Below are 16,936 nucleotides of genomic sequence, written 5' to 3' on the forward strand. Positions count from 1 at the left end.
ACGGCCTAACGGTATGCGGGACCGTAGCCCAGCTTCATGGAGACGGTTGCGAATGGTCCTCGCCGATACCCCAGGAGCAACAGTGTCCCTAATTTGCTGGGAAGTGGCGGTGCGGTCCCCTACGGCACTGCGTAAGATCCTACGGTCTTGGCGTGCATCCGTGCGTCGCTGCGGTCCGGTCGCAGGTCGACGGGCACGTGCACCTTCCGCCGACCACTGGCGACAACATCAATGTACTGTGGAGACCTCACGCCCCACGTGTTGAGCAATTCGGCGGTACGTCCACCCGGCCTCCCGCATGCCCACTATACGCCCTCGCTCAAAGTCCGTCAACTGCACATACGGTTCACGTCCACGCTGTCGCGGCATGCTACCAGTGTTAAAGACTGCGATGGAGCTCCGTATGCCACGGCAAACTGGCTGACACTGACGGCGGCGGTGCACAAATGCTGCGCAGCTAGCGCCATTCGACGGCCAACACCGCGGTTCCTGGTGTGTCCGCTGTGCCGTGCGTGTGATCATTGCTTGTACAGCCCTCTCGCAGTGTCCGGAGCAAGTATGGTGGGTCTGACACACCGGTGTCAATGTGTTCTTTTTTCCATTTCCAGGAGTGTATTATCTGTACGTTGTTGGCGTCTAGTTGCAGCCAAACACAGCTAAAATCACTACTACTACTACTGCTGCTGCTGCCGCCGCCTTATCAGGTATTATGACCACATTTTCAGTTGAAACTTCTGGGCTGAGAGGCCGTGGTCGATGTATAAAATTTTATACATCGACCACGGCCTCTCAGCCCGGAAGTTTCACCTGAAGACAACGCCGGCCGTGAAAGCCTACATTGTATGATTATGTTTGTTCACTATCAAGATGGACACTAAGTCTTAAGCTAAGCCCTAAGAAGTCACGTCGTTAATACTATACCTACAGATGGTTACAGAACGTTTACGTGAAGAAGTTCCTATTAAACTCATCTCCCTAACAAGATTTCTGCACAATCGTCAATGTTACCTTATCAAAACCATCAACACTTTTTGCAGCATGCAGAGAATCCTCCTTGCATACATGTAACCCAATTGAAGATAAGTATTTCCACCTCAAATTAAAAATTAATACAGTCTGCAGCGCTGTCAAATCTTTAGCAGTGTGATTCAGTTCAAGGCGACACAAATGGTAAAACCTACAGACAATTCAGGTGAGCTGTGAATGCTTGCATAGGATGTCTAACAGTCGGTTGTTTGATGTCAATATTTCCTACGCTCAGCTTTGCTGGATACGGCCGAATAGGCGACAGAATTTTCACTCCATTGTTTTCTTTACTAGTTTCTCAATACGTTTTCTCACAAACTGAATATCCATCATTAATACACAACTGCATTATCAGACTGGATACGTCCTCCTTACTTTTATCTACGCAGAATACTCAATCTTCCTCCACCTTCCTTACTGCAGCGGTAATCCTGCTTCATCCAAGAGGAGATTGAAGGTAGGTGTGTGTGTGTGTGTGTGTGTGTGTGTGTGTGTGTGTGTGTGTGTGTGTGTGTGTGTGTGTTATCGCCGTTTATTTCCTCTTGACATATCCCAGCTGTTTTTCTTCTCTCCAACATAGATACAGTTCTTGTCACTCATCTACTCATGTTTTCCTGGTTTCTTTTATTTCTGTTATCTTCCTTTCATATAAACTGCTAATCTTACCCCATTATTTCTCGCTCTTCCTCTTATCAGTCAACTTTCCCACAATGATACCTCTTTAACTTCTGCCAGACATTTCTGCTTGATCTGATTACTCACATTCGACAGGAATGTAATGAGACGATTGTCTATGTCAAGACAGGCACCGTAAGTCCCATCAAGTTGTCACCGTCAGCTAATCGCTAAATACAATTCCTCCTGTCATTTACTGCTTTACAATACTCAGGCCTCAAATGCCACTACCGACTCAGAGGTCAGCGCAACAAAACGGGACGAATCATTCTTATGCACAACCTTCCACGCCTCGTAACGGAAATCTTTCTTCCGCAAACGCTTCCTGACTCCCACCTGCTGTGTTCTCAGGGCATGACGACGATGACGAAGTCCCATACTCCGTAACGGAGGGTAGGGGACGATGCGGGAGACCCGCAAGGTCCTAGTGGAGGTGGTTTGCCATTGTCTTCCTCCAACCGCAATGGGGATGATGATTTTTTTTTTTTTTTTTTTTGTGGTTTTAGGGCGCACAACTTCAATGGTCATTAGCGCCCTGACTACTCTAAAAATGCACCGCGAGCCACAAGTTGACAACAACAACTAAAAGGAAAAACACAATAAAAGACAGACTGACAGGCATAGGATTAAAAAACTTCATCAAATGTCCTTAGCAAGGTGTGTCAAATTGATAAAACAAAGAACACGAGCAGCTGCTCGTGGGTCATCCGCTAAAACGGCATCGAAAGTAATAGGCAGGTTAAGATCGAGGCGCAGTTGGTTAAGATCGGGACAGGACATTAAAATGTGTCTAACAGTCAGCAAGTGCCCACATGGGCAGAACGGCGCCGGCGCAGCCGTCAGCAGATGGCGATGGCTGAACCGGCAGTGTCCAATCCTTAACCTTGCTAAAACGACCTCCTCCCGCCGAGAAGGGCGTGAGGAGGACGTCCAAGCCACGGGAAGAGGTTTTAAAGCCCGAAGCTTGTTGTCGGTAAGTGCAGCCCAATCGGCATGCCACAGCGACACAACGCGCCGACAAATGACCCTGCTAAGATCGGACGAAGGGACACAACAAGAAGCTGTCCGAGGCTGGAGGACCGCAGCCTTGGCCGCGGCATCTGCAGCTTCGTTCCCAGGGATACCGACATGGCCGGGAACCCACATAAAGCTAACCGGCGGACCGACGTCCACCAGCCGCTGAAGAGAGCGTTGGATCCGGTGAACGAAAGGGTGAACCGGGTACGGATCACTGAGGCTCTGGATGGCGCTCAGGGAATCTGAGCAGATGACATAAGCAGAATGTCGGTGGCGGCAGATGTAAAGAACAGCCTGGTAGAGGGCAAAGAGCTCAGCTGTGAAGACCGAACAATGGTCATGGAGCCGGTATTGGAAACTTTGTGCCCCGACTATAAAGGAACACCCAACCCCGTCATTGGTCTTAGAGCCATCTGTATAAATGAAAGTCATGGTGATGAACTTCGAACGAAGTTCCAAAAAACGGGAGTGGTAGACCGAACTGGGGGTGACCTCTTTTGGGAGCGAGCTGAGGTCAAGGTGAACGCGGACCTGAGCCTGGAGCCAAGGTGGCGTGTGGCTCTCGCCCACTCGAAAGGTTGCAGGGAGTGAAAAATGAAGGTGTTGAAGGAGGCGACGAAAGCGAACTCCAGGGGGTAGCAGGGCAGAGACATACAACCCGTATTGACTGTCGAGAGAGTCGTCAAAAAAGGAACGATAAGACGGATGGTCGGGCATTGACAGTAGCCGACAGGCATACCGACAAAGCAGTATATCGCGCCGGTAAGTGAGCGGCAATTCGCCAGCGTCAGCATGAAGACTCTCTACGGGACTGGTATAAAATGCTCCGATCGCAAGTCGTAAACCCCGATGTTGTATGGAGTTGAGGCGGCGTAAGATGGATGGCCGTGCAGAGGAGTATACAAAGCTCCCATAATCCAGCTTGGAGCGGACGATCGACCGATATAGACGAAGTAGGACGGTTCGATCCGCTCCCCACGACATACCACTGAGAACACGGAGGACATTTAAAGAACGGGTACAACGGGCGGCCAAATATGACATGTGGAGACCAGCTAAGTTTCCTGTCAAAGGTAAGGCCTAAAAATTTGGTTGTCTCCACGATTGGGAGAGCAACGGGACCGAGTCGTAAGGACGGTGGGAGAAACTCTTTGTAGCGCCAGAAGTTAATACAGACCGTCTTCTCGGCAGAAAAACGGAAGCCATTGGCGACACTCCAGGAGTAAAGACGGTCAAGAGAAAGCTGAAGACAGCGCTCCAGGACACGTGTACACTGCGCGCTGCAATAGATGGTAAAATCGTCCACGAAAAGGGAGCCTGATACATCAGCTGGGAGGCAATCCATTATTGGATTGATCGCGATGGCGAAGAGAGCGACGCTCAAAACTGAGCCCTGTGGCACCCCATTCTCCTGGCGAAAGGTGTCGGACAGGACAGAACCCACACGTACCCTGAACTGTCGATCCATTAAAAAGGAACGAATAAAAAGAGGGAGGCGACCGCGAAGGCCCCATGTATGCATGGTGCGGAGAATGCCCGCCCTCCAACAGGTGTCGTAAGCCTTCTCCAAATCAAAGAACACAGCCGCGGTCGGGCGCTTCCGCAAGAAGTTATTCATAATGAAGGTCGACAAGGTAACCAGATGGTCAACAGCAGAGCGGCGCCTACGAAATCCACATTGTACATTTGTAAGTAGGCGTCGAGACTCAAGCAGCCAAACCAATCGAGAGTTAACCATTCGCTCCATCACTTTACAGACACAGCTGGTAAGTGAGATAGGTCGATAACTGGAAGGCAAGTGCTTGTCCTTCCCCAGCTTAGGAATCGGGACAACAATAGACTCGCGCCAGCATGCGGGAACATGTCCCTCAATCCAGATGCGATTGTATGTACGAAGAAGAAAACCTTTACCCGCTGGAGAAAGGTTCTTCAGCATCTGAATATGAATAGAATCAGGCCCTGGAGCGGAGGACCGTGATCGGCCAAGCGCGTTTTCGAGTTCCCACATGGTGAATGGGGCATTATAACTTTCACAATTCGAGGAGCAAAAGTCAGGTGGCCTAGCCTCCTCTGCCTGTTTGCGGGGGAGGAAGGCAGGGTGGTAATGAGCGGAGCTCGAAACCTCGGCGAAAAAGCGGCCGAAGGCATTGGAGACAGCCTCAGGGGCCACAAGGACTTCATTCGCGACCTTCAAGCCAGAAACTGGGGAGTGGACCTTAGTGCCAGATAGCCGGCGCAGGCTACCCCAGACAACAGAAGAAGGAGTAAAACTGTTGAAGGTGCTTGTGAAAGCAGCCCAGCTGGCTTTCTTGCTTTCGTTAATAATACGACGACACTGAGCACGTAATCGTTTATAATTAATACAATTCGCCACTGTAGGGTGGCGTTTAAAGGTGCGTAAAGCACGTCGACGAGCACGTAAAGCGTCTCTACATGCTGCAGTCCACCAGGGGACCGGTACACGACGTGGAGAAGAAGTAGGGTGAGGGATGGAATATTCAGCAGCAGCGAAAATGACTTCCGTGAGGTGTGCGACCTGACGATCGCAGCTTGTGAAGGTTTGATCCTGAAAGGTCGCCCTGGAAGAAAAGAGCCCCCAGTCTGCCTTGGAGATGGTCCAACTAGAGGAGCACGGAGAGGGAGTATGCTGCAGGAGATGGATAACACACGGGAAGTGGTCGCTCGAATATGTATCAGCAAGTGCATACCACTCAAACCGGCGTGCAAGTTGGGGAGTACATATAGAGAGGTCTAAATGGGAATAGGTATGAGATGTGTCCGAAAGAAAAGTAGGGGCGCCAGTATTAAGGCAGACAAGATTGAGCTGGTTGAAAAGGTCTGCTAACAAGGAGCCCCTCGGGCAGGAGGCTGGAGAACCCCAAAGGGGATGGTGGGCATTGAAGTCTCCAGTTAACAAAAACGGTGCAGGTAGCTGAGCAATAAGTTGCATCATGTCTGCCCTGGTAACGGCAGATGACGATGGAGTGTAAACGGTACAAAAGGAAAACGTAAAAGTGGGGAGAGTAATGCGGATGGCAACTGCCTGCAGGCCGGTGTGCAACGTGATGGGATCGTAGTAAATATCATCCCGGACCAGCAACATAACCCCTCCATGAGCTGGGATACCTACCATAGGGGGTAGGTCAAAACGCACAGAGGTGTAGTGTGCCAAGGCAATGTGATCGCATGGGCGTAGCTTCGTTTCCTGGAGGGCTACGACGAGCGGACGATGCAAGCGGAGCAGCAACTTCAAGTCCTCTCGGTTGGAGCGAATGCTGCGAATATTCCAGTGAATAAGTGCCATCGTAAGAAAAGGAAGATGAGAGAAGGGGTCACCTCGAAGGCCGCTTAGGGCCTGGCTTCGAGCGAGCACTGCCGCCGCTATCAGTAGGCGGACAGTCATCGTCCATGGGGTCTATAGGGTCATCGGCCATCTCGGGAGGATGGCCGGGAGGGGGAGCTTCCTCCGCCGGTGAACGGCCAGATGTACGGCTACCGGCGGTGCGGCCAGGCGAAACGGATGACGGCCTGGGGCGGCAACCGCTGGGTGGCGCAGGAGAAGAGATGCGCCGTGGCGGGGAAGGAGAACTGTGCTTCCTATGCGCCTTTTTGGAAGGACGTTTGGTGGAAGTATCGGTCGAAGGCTGGGAGGTCGAGGGACGGAGGAAGTCTGCACGGGATGGTTCCTTCTTGAAGGACCGTGCATCTGACTTCGGTGTCTTCGACTTAGCAGAAGCTGAGGAAGTGGCTGGTGTCTGTGGTGTGATGGGAGGAAGAGGAGACGTCGACCGCGCGATCTTAGCACTGGCCGAACGGACGACCGTGGTGCTGAAGGTCAGATCGCATGTCTGGGTTGCGACCTCCCGGGTAGTCCGAGGAGAGGCGAGGACAGTACTATATTTCCCCGCTGGGAGCAGCGTGGGCTTCCTACTAGCCAATAGCTTGCGAGCAGCCGAGGTTGACACTTTCTCTTTGACACGAATTTCTTGGATGCAACGTTCGTCCTTATAGACAGGACAGTCGCGGGAGGATGCGGCATGGTCACCCTGACAGTTCACACAATGAGGAGACGGAGGTGGACAGTCACCCTCATGGGCATCCCTGCCACAAGTGACACATTTAGCCGCATTGGAACAAGACTGTCGAGTGTGATTGAAACGCTGACACTGGTAGCAGCGCGTAGGTGTCGGGACATAGGGGCGAACAGAAATAACCTCGTAGCCCGCCTTGATGCGCGATGGCAGCTTAACACTATCGAAGGTCAAGAAGAGTGTCCGGGTCGGTACAAGGTTGTTGTTGACCTTTTTCATGACCCGATGGACAGCCGTCACGCCCTGCTCAGCGAGGAAAGATTGAAGCTCCTCGTCAGTCAATCCGTCGAGGGAGCTAGTATACACTACACCACGAGACGAATTCAAAGTTCGGTGGGCCTCCACCCGGACAGGGAACGTGTACAGGAGTGTGGCCCGAAGCAGTTTTTGTGCCTGAAAGGCATTCTCAGTTTCTAGTAATAAGGTGCCGTTACGCAACCTGGTACAAGATTTGACAGATCCGGCTATGGCATCAACGCCCTTCTGAATAACAAAAGGGTTGACAGAGGAAAAATCCTTTCCGTCCTCAGTGCGAGAAACTACGAGGAACTGTGGGGCAGGCGGTAGTACTTTTGTCACTGTTGGCTGGTCACGTTTCCGTTTTTGGGTCGAAGTCGAAAGCGATGGAGTAGAATCCATTGCGGAGGAATCCCCCATGATTGCCAGCGTCTCCGATGGCGCGCTCCTTCCTTGTGGGGACCCTCTCAGAGGGCACTCCCGCCTTAGGTGAATGTTTACACCTCAGGTCACACCTCCCGAGAAACAGACGGAGGGACCAATCGGCATGGTCAGAAGGTATCAGCTCAGGCAATCACCCCTCCCCGGGCCTGGCCTTTACCAGGGGGTACGCGCGTGCCTTACATGTCTACCCAGGGCGGGGACTTACGCGTTACCCCGTCACCGGCTACGCGTGCGAACGCGTGGGTCGGCCTTCAGACACGCACAGGGAGGAAGGAAGAAGAGGAAAAAGAAGAGAGAGAGGGAGAAAGAGGACAGACTGTCTCAAACGCCGAGGCGGAGACCAGAGAAGGCAAGGAGAAGAAGGCAATGAGAAGGCAAGGAGAAAAAGGCAATGAGAAGGCAAGGAGAAAAAGGCAATGAGAAGGCAAGGAGAAAAAGGCAATGAGAAGGCAAGGAGAAAAAGGCAATGAGAAGGCAAGGAGAAAAAGGCAATGAGAAGGCAAGGAGAAAAAGGCAATGAGAAGGCAAGGAGAAGGCAAGGAGAAAAAGGCAATGAGAAGGCAAGGAGAAAAAGGCAATGAGAAGGCAAGGAGAAAAAGGCAATGAGAAGGCAAGGAGAAGTCAAGGGAAAGAGTAAGGAAGACAGTGAGGTGGAGAAGAGCAAAGAAAGGGACCAACAAAAGGAAGGAAGAAACGAGAAGTTTAAAACCAAAAAGACCACGATTATAGGTCGTGAAGATCGTCCGTCTCCGGACGCAGGCGCTAACTACCCCCGTGAGGGGGATGGACTCCTTTTAGTCGCCTCTTACGACAGGCAGGAATACCTCGGGCCTATTCTAATCCCCGGACCCGCAGGGGGGGGGGGATGATGATGAAGACGACATAACACCCAGTCATCTCGAGGCAAGTGAAAATCCCTGACCCCGCCGGAAATCGAACCCGGGACCCCGTGCCCGGCAAGCGAGAACGCTACCGCGAGGCCACGAGCTGCGGACGACCAGTAATTAAATGTACTGAATATGATTTCGACAGCCTACGCGTTTTGGGTTAAAAATTGGAGAAACTAACCACTTTACACATCTGAAAGAAAAATGGACTGCTGACGTAAATACGGTTATTCAGGCATGAAAGGAATGCTGCAAAATTTAACATCGTATACAAGCCTCGTTCTCAATCATGAACCCAAGCTCAGTTGCACGAGGATGGGGAAGGAGATAGAAATGGTCGCCGTTCGTTAGAATTTATTTCCAGAAACCACTCCAAAGCAAATGTGAACTGCCAAAGATGTTAGCATTTAGGGAAACCCACATTGAGAATAGGCGATTCTTTACCTTTCTAAATTAATCCTTCGTCACTGCAGTTCAATATTTAAGTAAACACAAAGGGTACTAGGAAAATTTTACAATAAAACAACAGTAAGTGGCAGGGGTTGATTGTTGCTTTGTTCTGAGAATACTTGATACTTGCATTGTAGCCCCTGTGCCGAATCTGTGGGCGCAGGCCTTCACTAGCAGGGTTGGCACCGTGGTCACAAATGAAATTCGGACAGTTTTGCGGTGCTACTCCGCCCGTGGTTTAAACTTGGACTAGGGCATACGGAAACCAATACCGTCTTCCGCTTCTCCAGACCAACGACACCTCTTATTAACAGCAGGCCTCACCCAGTACCCCGCAGTAGTAACTCCGAAGTTGAGCGCCGTCGGGCTTGGCTAGCACTCTGATGGGTGACCGTCCGGGTCCGACGAGCATTGTTGGCAAGCGGGGTACATTCAGACCACGTAGCCCCCATTGAGGAGCTACTTTTTAATAAACTGAAAATGGCCAGGAGAGCGAATATGAATTCAATTGAGACGGAAAATCTGTCCACTTATCACTACAGTTTTATGAAGTATCGCCGGTGCGAAACTTAGCTTGCCATTTTCCTCACATAATATTCTACGACCCATGGGCGGAGGGCAACAGGCAAATTTCTGAAAGTCATTTGAGGTTATGACCCACTGTAGACTTAAAATAGGTACGAGCGTAACTTAAATTCTCAGATATGTGGCTTAAAGACTTCTTAAAAGTTGTAGAATCCAGTACGTTGACCTCGACAATGAGTGTTCAGAGACGAGTGCCGTCAGGAGTGTCCCAGAGAAATGTGGCACCACCACCGTTATTCTCTATATACTTAAATGATCTGGCGGTCCGGGTGAGCAGCGATCTGAAGGTATTTGCTGACGATGCTGTGGTATATGGGGAGGTGTAGTTTGAGTGACTGTAGGCCACAAGACGACAGACGAAATTTTCAGTTGGTGTAATGAACGGCAACTAATTCTAAGTGCAGAAAAAATTGAAGTTAATGCTGATGAGTAGGATCTCGCTTTGTGAAGAACGACGTGCAATTTTACCTACCATGAAGTTACGGATCCTGTCACATATTTGATACGATAATATGTGAGCTCAAATATTTCTCACCAGGCGACAGAGGTGCAGGCGCAGGCTCAGGTGTAAACTGGCTGTCGTTACCTCTGACTACGTATATCATTGACAAAGAGAACGTGCCAAATTATGCAGACTTTATATTTGTAACATTTTCTGAAGATGAAAGCATCGTCTGTTAAAATCTGTTGCCTTAAATAAAGGAATATGTGGTGTCACCGCCAGACACCACACTTGCTAGGTGGTAGCTTTAAATCGGCCGCGGTCCATTCGTACATGTCGGACCCGCGTGTCGCCACTGTCAGTAATCGCAGACCAAGCGCCACCACACGGCAGGTCTAGAAAGACGGACTAGCACTCGACCCAGTTGTACGACGACTTTGCTAGCGACTACACTGACGAAGCCTTTCTCTCATTTGCCGAGAGACAGTTAGAATAGCCTTCAGCTAAGTCCATGGCTACGACCTAGCAAGGCGCCATTAGCCTTACAGTGCTTGTATTTAGAGTGTCTGACTTGTATTAACAATAGCGATGTACCACAAGGATGAATTAAAGTTAAGTATTAACGCAGCTACGCACTTTTCTTTATAGCATTCATCACGTATCCTGTTTCAGACCTCACGCCAGCCGGCGTGAGTAACGCGTGCATTTCGGTTACCCGTCACTGTGGACTGGCTGTCTTGTCAGTCCACAACAATGTTTTACGCAATCTTAGCTAATGAATGTAAAAAAAAACATTTTGTGGTTGCAGCAGAGGACCTTTCAGTGTCTACCTCGGCCGATACTGTGTCCAACGATTTATCGGCCTTACTTCAGTCGTCGCTAACCAGCGTACGGTGAGTGACGGAGGGTACTCTGTAACGCTACTGGTTCCTGTTCGAGTCGCAGAGTGAGGGAGAAACGACTATCTATATGCCTCCGTATGAGCGATAATTTCCCTTATCACCGTGGTCCGTACGCGAAACACACTGAAGTGCCAAAGGCACTGCCACAGGCACGCGTGTTCAAGTAAAGAGATATGTAAACAGGCAGAATACGGCGCTGCGGTCGGCAACGCCTATGAAAGACAAGTAAGTGTCTGGCGCAGTTGTTAGATCGGTTACTGCTGCTACCATGACAGGTTATCAAGATTTAAGTGAGCTTGAACGAGGCACACGAGGGATGGGAAACATTAAATCTTCGACATCGCCGAGGCCGGTAACAAATCATCCAAGAAAGGGACCAACGGTGACTGAAGAAAATCGTTCAACGTGACAGAGCTGCTACCGCTTTCGCAAATGGCAGCAGATTTCAATGCTGAACCATCAGTAAGTGTCAGCATGGGAACCATTCGACGAAAGATCATCGATCTGGGCTTTCGGAGCCGAAGGCCCACTCGTGCATCCTTTATGACTGCACGACACAAAGCTTTACGCCTCGCCTGGTCCCGTGAACAATGACATAGGACTGTTGATGGCTGGAAACGTGTTGCCTCATCAGACGAGTCAAGTTTCACACTGTATCGAGCAGATGGACGTGCATGGGTATGCAGGCAACCTCATGAATCCATGGACTCTTCATGTCAGCAGGGGACTGTTCAAGCTTATGGAGGCTCTGTAATGGTGTGGGGTATATGCAGTTTTAGTGATATAGGACGCCTGGTAAGCCTAGATACGACTGACAGGTGACACGTACGTAAGCATCTTGTCTGATCACCTACATCCATTCATTTCCATTGTGCAGTCCGACAGACTTGGGCAATTCCAGCAGGACAATGCGACACTCCACACGTCCGGAATTGTTACGGAGTGGCTCCAGGAACACTCTTCTGAGTAAGCACTTCCCCTGGCCACACAGCTCCCTCGACATGAACATTATTGAACACGTCTGGGATGCCTTGCAACGTGCTGTTCAGTGAAGATCCCACCCCCTCGTATTCTTACGGATTTATGGACAGCCCTGCAGGATTCATGGTGTCAGTTCCCTCCAGCACTACTTCACACATCAGTGGAGTCCATGCCACGTCGTGTTGCGGCACCTCTGCGTTCTCGCGGGGGCCTTACGCGATATTAAGCAGGTGTACCAGTTTCTTTGGCTCTTCAGTGCGTATGTTAGCGACAGTAAGCACGTTCTGTAGTCAGCGTCACATGCCTGTTCTCTAAATTTTGTCAGTGGTGTTCCTCAAAAGGAACGTCGCCTTCTCACGAGGGTTTCCCATCTGAGTTCCCGAACAATCTCCATAATACGTGGATATTTCTCGTACCTACCAGTAACGAATCTACCAGCCCGCCCCTGCATTGCTTGGATGTTTTCCTTTAATCCGCCCTGGTGCGGATACCGAACATGCGAGAGTACTCAAGAATAGGTCACGCTAGCCTCCTGTATGCGGTCTTTACCCACGAACCACACTTTTCTAAAATGCTCCTAATAAGCCGAAGTCTACCATTCGCTGTCGTTACCTACAGTCCGAACAGGTATTTAAACGACGCGACTGAGTCAACAGCACACTAATAGTGCTGTATTCGCTCATCGTGAGTTTTCCCCCTACTTATCTGTACTGACCGCATTTTTCTACTCTCAGAGCCAGCTGCCATCCATCACACCAGCTAAAAATCTATTGTCTAAGTCATCTTCTGTCATCCTCTAGTCACTTGCCTTCGATACCTTTACATACACCGCAGCCTAACCAGCAGAAAGACCGTAGATGGCTCCCCATCCTGTGCGGCCTATATTATATAGAAAATAATACTGGTCCTATCGCAATGATGTTTCTTCATATAGGTATGTGCAACTTTCCGTACGAAGTGTCCGTCCTTTTTCAGCCCTTCACCGATTTGGTTACAGCCTTTCAGCACTGAGGGGAACCTTCATACAGTAACGTCTTACATGAAAATTGACACGGAGGTTTTGATGTTTTAAATCTAATAATTTGTTAATATTGTATGCACTAATGCCTCGTAACATTGGAAGTAGGCTGTTAAGGTTTTTTTTTATTGGTAACGCCACGTAGCGCTCTGTATGAAAATCGCTGGCTGTGCAGTCTGTGGCTGGTTTGCATTGTTTGCTACTGTAGTGTTGGGCAGTTGGCTGTTAACAGTGCGTAGCATTGCGCAGTTGGACGTGAGCCGCCAGCAGTGGTGGATGTGGGGAGAGAGATGGCGGAATTTTGAGAGCGGACGATCTGGACGTGTGTCCATCAGAAAGAGTAAATTTGTAATATTGGATATCATGGACTGATTATATTATATATGACTTTTGAACACTATTAAAGTAAATACATTTCTTGTTCTCTATCAAAATCTTTCATTTGCTAACTATGCCTATCAGTAGTTAGTGCCTTCAGTAGTTTGAATCTTTTATTTAGCTGTCAGTATTGGCGCTCGCTGTATTGCAGTAGTTTGAGTAACGAAGATTTTTGTGAGGTAAGTGATTTGTGAAAGGTATAGGTTATTATTAGTCAGGGCCATTCTTTTGTAGGGATTATTAAAAGTCAGATTGCGTTGCGCTAAAAATATTGTGTCAGTTTAGTGTTGATCAGAATAGGTAAAGAGAGAAATGTGAGTACGTTCAGTTCTGCTCAGCTGTTTGAAAATCAAATAATGGAGGTTTATCAGCACAGTAATTCATTAATTTTTCTAAGGGGACGTTTCAACATCCCTGTTAAGAACGACGTGTTGAGCTCTGTCTGCTAGGAGAAAGTAAACGCAGTTAAGATTTTTTTTATCTTTGGAAAACTTCTGACTTTAAAAGTTTCGCTGGAAATATGTATTTACAAAAAATAATTTTACGGTGAATCATTTTTACAAGTAGTTTTTACAAAAAAATAATTTTATTGGAGCTTACTAATCACAACTGTATATTGAAATTGCTCTTAGTTTTGTAAATGAGTAAACACATACTACAGATATTCCAGTCTACGTAAGATCTAGCAATTCGCTACTTACTTGTCAGTTGCTCGTCTATTAGAATGCCAGCGTTGTTGATAAGGATGTCCACTCCAGACAAATTCTCCTTGATCCACTTGAAAGCTGCGAGGATACTTTCTTCCTTGCTTAAGTCTCCTTCCAGGGCGTACAGCTTACCAGGAGCATCTTTCAGTTCCAGCGCCTAAACACGAAAGACGCACGAGTTTGCATTAGCCTTCTCTACATTTCCGAAGTGACTTACTAGTAGAATACCAGAAACGTACACCTAGTCAGACGGGAGAAGCACATTATAAAATGGGTGTACTGGAAGCGTATACTGTGAGGATTATCTGCAGCTGACGCTGTTTATGATGCTAACGAGCCTTTGGACCAGAGATGAGCTATGACTATCTGGTATGAAAACTTTCTCTGTGCTGTACCACTCCTGTGTATGAGAGGTTGCATGACTGTGGGGGTGGATTTAGACGGGAACCATCGGGGTTAACTGTAGCATAACGTTGTCATTTTGCCAGCCTGAGTGTTGATCGAAGACAGCAGAGTGGTTTGTCTACATCCGCAGGGCACGCCTTGCGTAGTTTCGAGATTTCCCGTTCGAACTGCCACGCTGGCCACAAGCCGCTGCGTGCCCCTCTGCCAACCCCCACGACCTTTCTACCCCATGCTCTAACGCAGTCGTGTACGGCAGACCTTCGGTTGCAGCGGTGAGTGAACGGTTGTGTTTTAGGGTAAAAACACTTTCTGGATACACGCATTAGGATGTCTTTTTCAGCAACTAAAATAATATACATTTTCTTTTAGGTTTATGATGCTAGGCCAGTTTCGAATCGTGTTTGAGACGTTGAAAGGAGTCTACCGGGACACACACATCTGGATTGTGGCACCCGAATATTGTAATGATACTAACAAACTAAAATGAAACTATCATATTGTAAAAGATGTTTGTGACTGGTGGGCTTTGTAAAGCGGATCACTGACTGCACGACCGCAGAGCCAGAGATACTGATTCTGCTCTGAGATTGTAATGTTGGAATAAGAGAGCGCTTGGCGCAGAGCAATGAGTATCAGTCTGTGAGCGAAATAGGATTGAGTAGGCAGTTTTTGTGGTGTGCTCTGTAAAGCCACCAGCTGTTAGATTATAAAGTAGGAAGTTACACCGCGCGTAAAGTATGTTGTGTTGGCAGAAGAGCCAACACCGTGTTACTAGAGGCGGCCAAAATGCACGCGTTTTAGCTCACGCAGGATGGCGTGAGGAAGGAAGGACTATACTGACGTGAGGTCTGGTACATGACAATGAATTAGAATTCAGAAAACGGACGTAATTAGTTTGATACTTAACTTTGATCCATTAATGATGAACGTCCCTCTTGACGGTACATGATTCACAATATTATCTGTTCAGAATAGTAACTGAATATGGCACCTTGCTAGGTCGTAGCAAATGACGTAGCTGAAGGCTATGCTTAACTGTCTTCTCTGCAAATGAGAGCGTATGTAGACAGTGAACCATCGCTAGCAAAGTCGGCTGTACAACTTGGCGAGTGCTAGGAAGTCTCTAGACTAGACATGCCGTGTGGCGGCGCTCGGTCTGCAATCACTGATAGTGGCGACACGCGGGTCCGACGTATACCAACGGACCGCGGCCGATGTAAAGGCTCCTACCTAGCAAGTGTGGTGTCTGGCGGTGACACCACAAAATAGGTAGTTAAAAATGAGTGATTTTGTAATGGAATGTGAAGTGAAATGATGAAATGTATATTTAATTGTGAAGAAAGGATTACTGGATTCCTATTACAAAAAAGCTTTACAGGTAAATGTATTACTGAAAATATAAATGTGGAAGCAGAAGTCTTCTCGCAGTTAAGGTAAAGAAGCTAGTTGTTACTTTCCTTTTGCCTGCACGTTAGTGTAAATGAGTTTGCTGATAATTGGTAACAAAAAATGGTTCAAATGGCTCTGAGCACTATGGGACTTAACATCTGAGGTCATCAGTCCCCTAGAACTTAGAACTACTTAAACCTAACTAACCTAAGGACATCACACACATCCATGCCCGAGGCAGGATTCGAACCTGCGACCGTAGCGGTCGCGCGGTTCCAGACTGTAGCGCCTAGAACCGCTCGGCCACTCCAGCCGGCAGTTGGTAACAGTGAATTCTTTGTTGAGTAACCCCAGAACGTGAAAAGATTTTATGTATAGGCTAGTTAGATATTTCCCTTTTGTATTGTTTTTAAGATTTGTTAACATAGGTATACGTAATTTGATGATTTGTCTTTATGCTTTTTTGTGATGTTGGATAATACTTGCTGTACAAATTTCATTGTGACTACGTCAGCAAAGAAAGGTATTCATTTAATAAAAAGGATGTAATTTTTCTGAGCAATGTAGTTTCAATTGTCAAATGTTTTGAAAAGCCAAACTTAACTCCGAATACAACTACACTATTGATAAAACAGTGTTATTAATTCACCCAAATCACCGTCGCCTTCCTGCCCATGTCTTATGTTTTATTTAAAGACATTCAACTTTTCTTAAATGTTTTCATTTATAAGCCAAAGGAATTTCATGTTTATTTGGAAGTATTACGGCCAGCATATCACACCGTTGTGCCTGTAGCTAGCATATTTTATGCTTCATGAGAGAGCAGAATATAACGTGATCCATAGTTGTTGCTTTTGAGGTAATACAATTTTATGTATTTGCTATGTGCACAGAGACCAAAGTTACAGTTTTGAACAGGGCCACAGGATACAGTACGTAAGGGGCTGAATGTACAGGGTGATTCAAAAAGAATACCACACCTTTAAAAATGTGTATTTAATGAAAGAAACATAATATAACCTTCTGTTATACATCATTACAGAGAGTATTTAAAAAGGTTTTTTTCACTTAAAAACAAGTTCAGAGATGTTCAATATGGCCCCCTCCAGACACTCGAGCAATATCAACCCAATACTCCAACTCGTTCCACACTCTCTGTAGCATATCAGGCGTAACAGTTTGGATAGCTACTGTTATTTCTCGTTTCAAATCATCAATGGTGGCTGGGAGAGGTGGCCGAAACACCATATCCTTAACATACCCCCATAAGATAAAATTTTCCTGGGCTGCGAACAAATGCTT

The 16,936-nt window shown here is 47.9% G+C and overlaps 1 protein-coding gene across 1 annotated transcript in view; it reads right to left on the reverse strand.

Annotated features, from left to right (window-relative positions):
• Positions 1–16,936, reverse strand: part of LOC126100771 (dehydrogenase/reductase SDR family member 11-like) — a 97,836-nt gene that overhangs the window by 32,870 nt on the left and 48,030 nt on the right. The window contains exon 2 of the mRNA XM_049911390.1: positions 13,835–13,997. Coding sequence (XP_049767347.1) covers positions 13,835–13,997 — 163 coding nt within the window. The remainder of the gene's footprint in view (positions 1–13,834; positions 13,998–16,936) is intronic.

The sequence above is a fragment of the Schistocerca cancellata genome, chromosome 9 (genome assembly GCF_023864275.1).
Source record: "Schistocerca cancellata isolate TAMUIC-IGC-003103 chromosome 9, iqSchCanc2.1, whole genome shotgun sequence".
Classification (NCBI taxonomy): domain Eukaryota; kingdom Metazoa; phylum Arthropoda; class Insecta; order Orthoptera; family Acrididae; genus Schistocerca; species Schistocerca cancellata.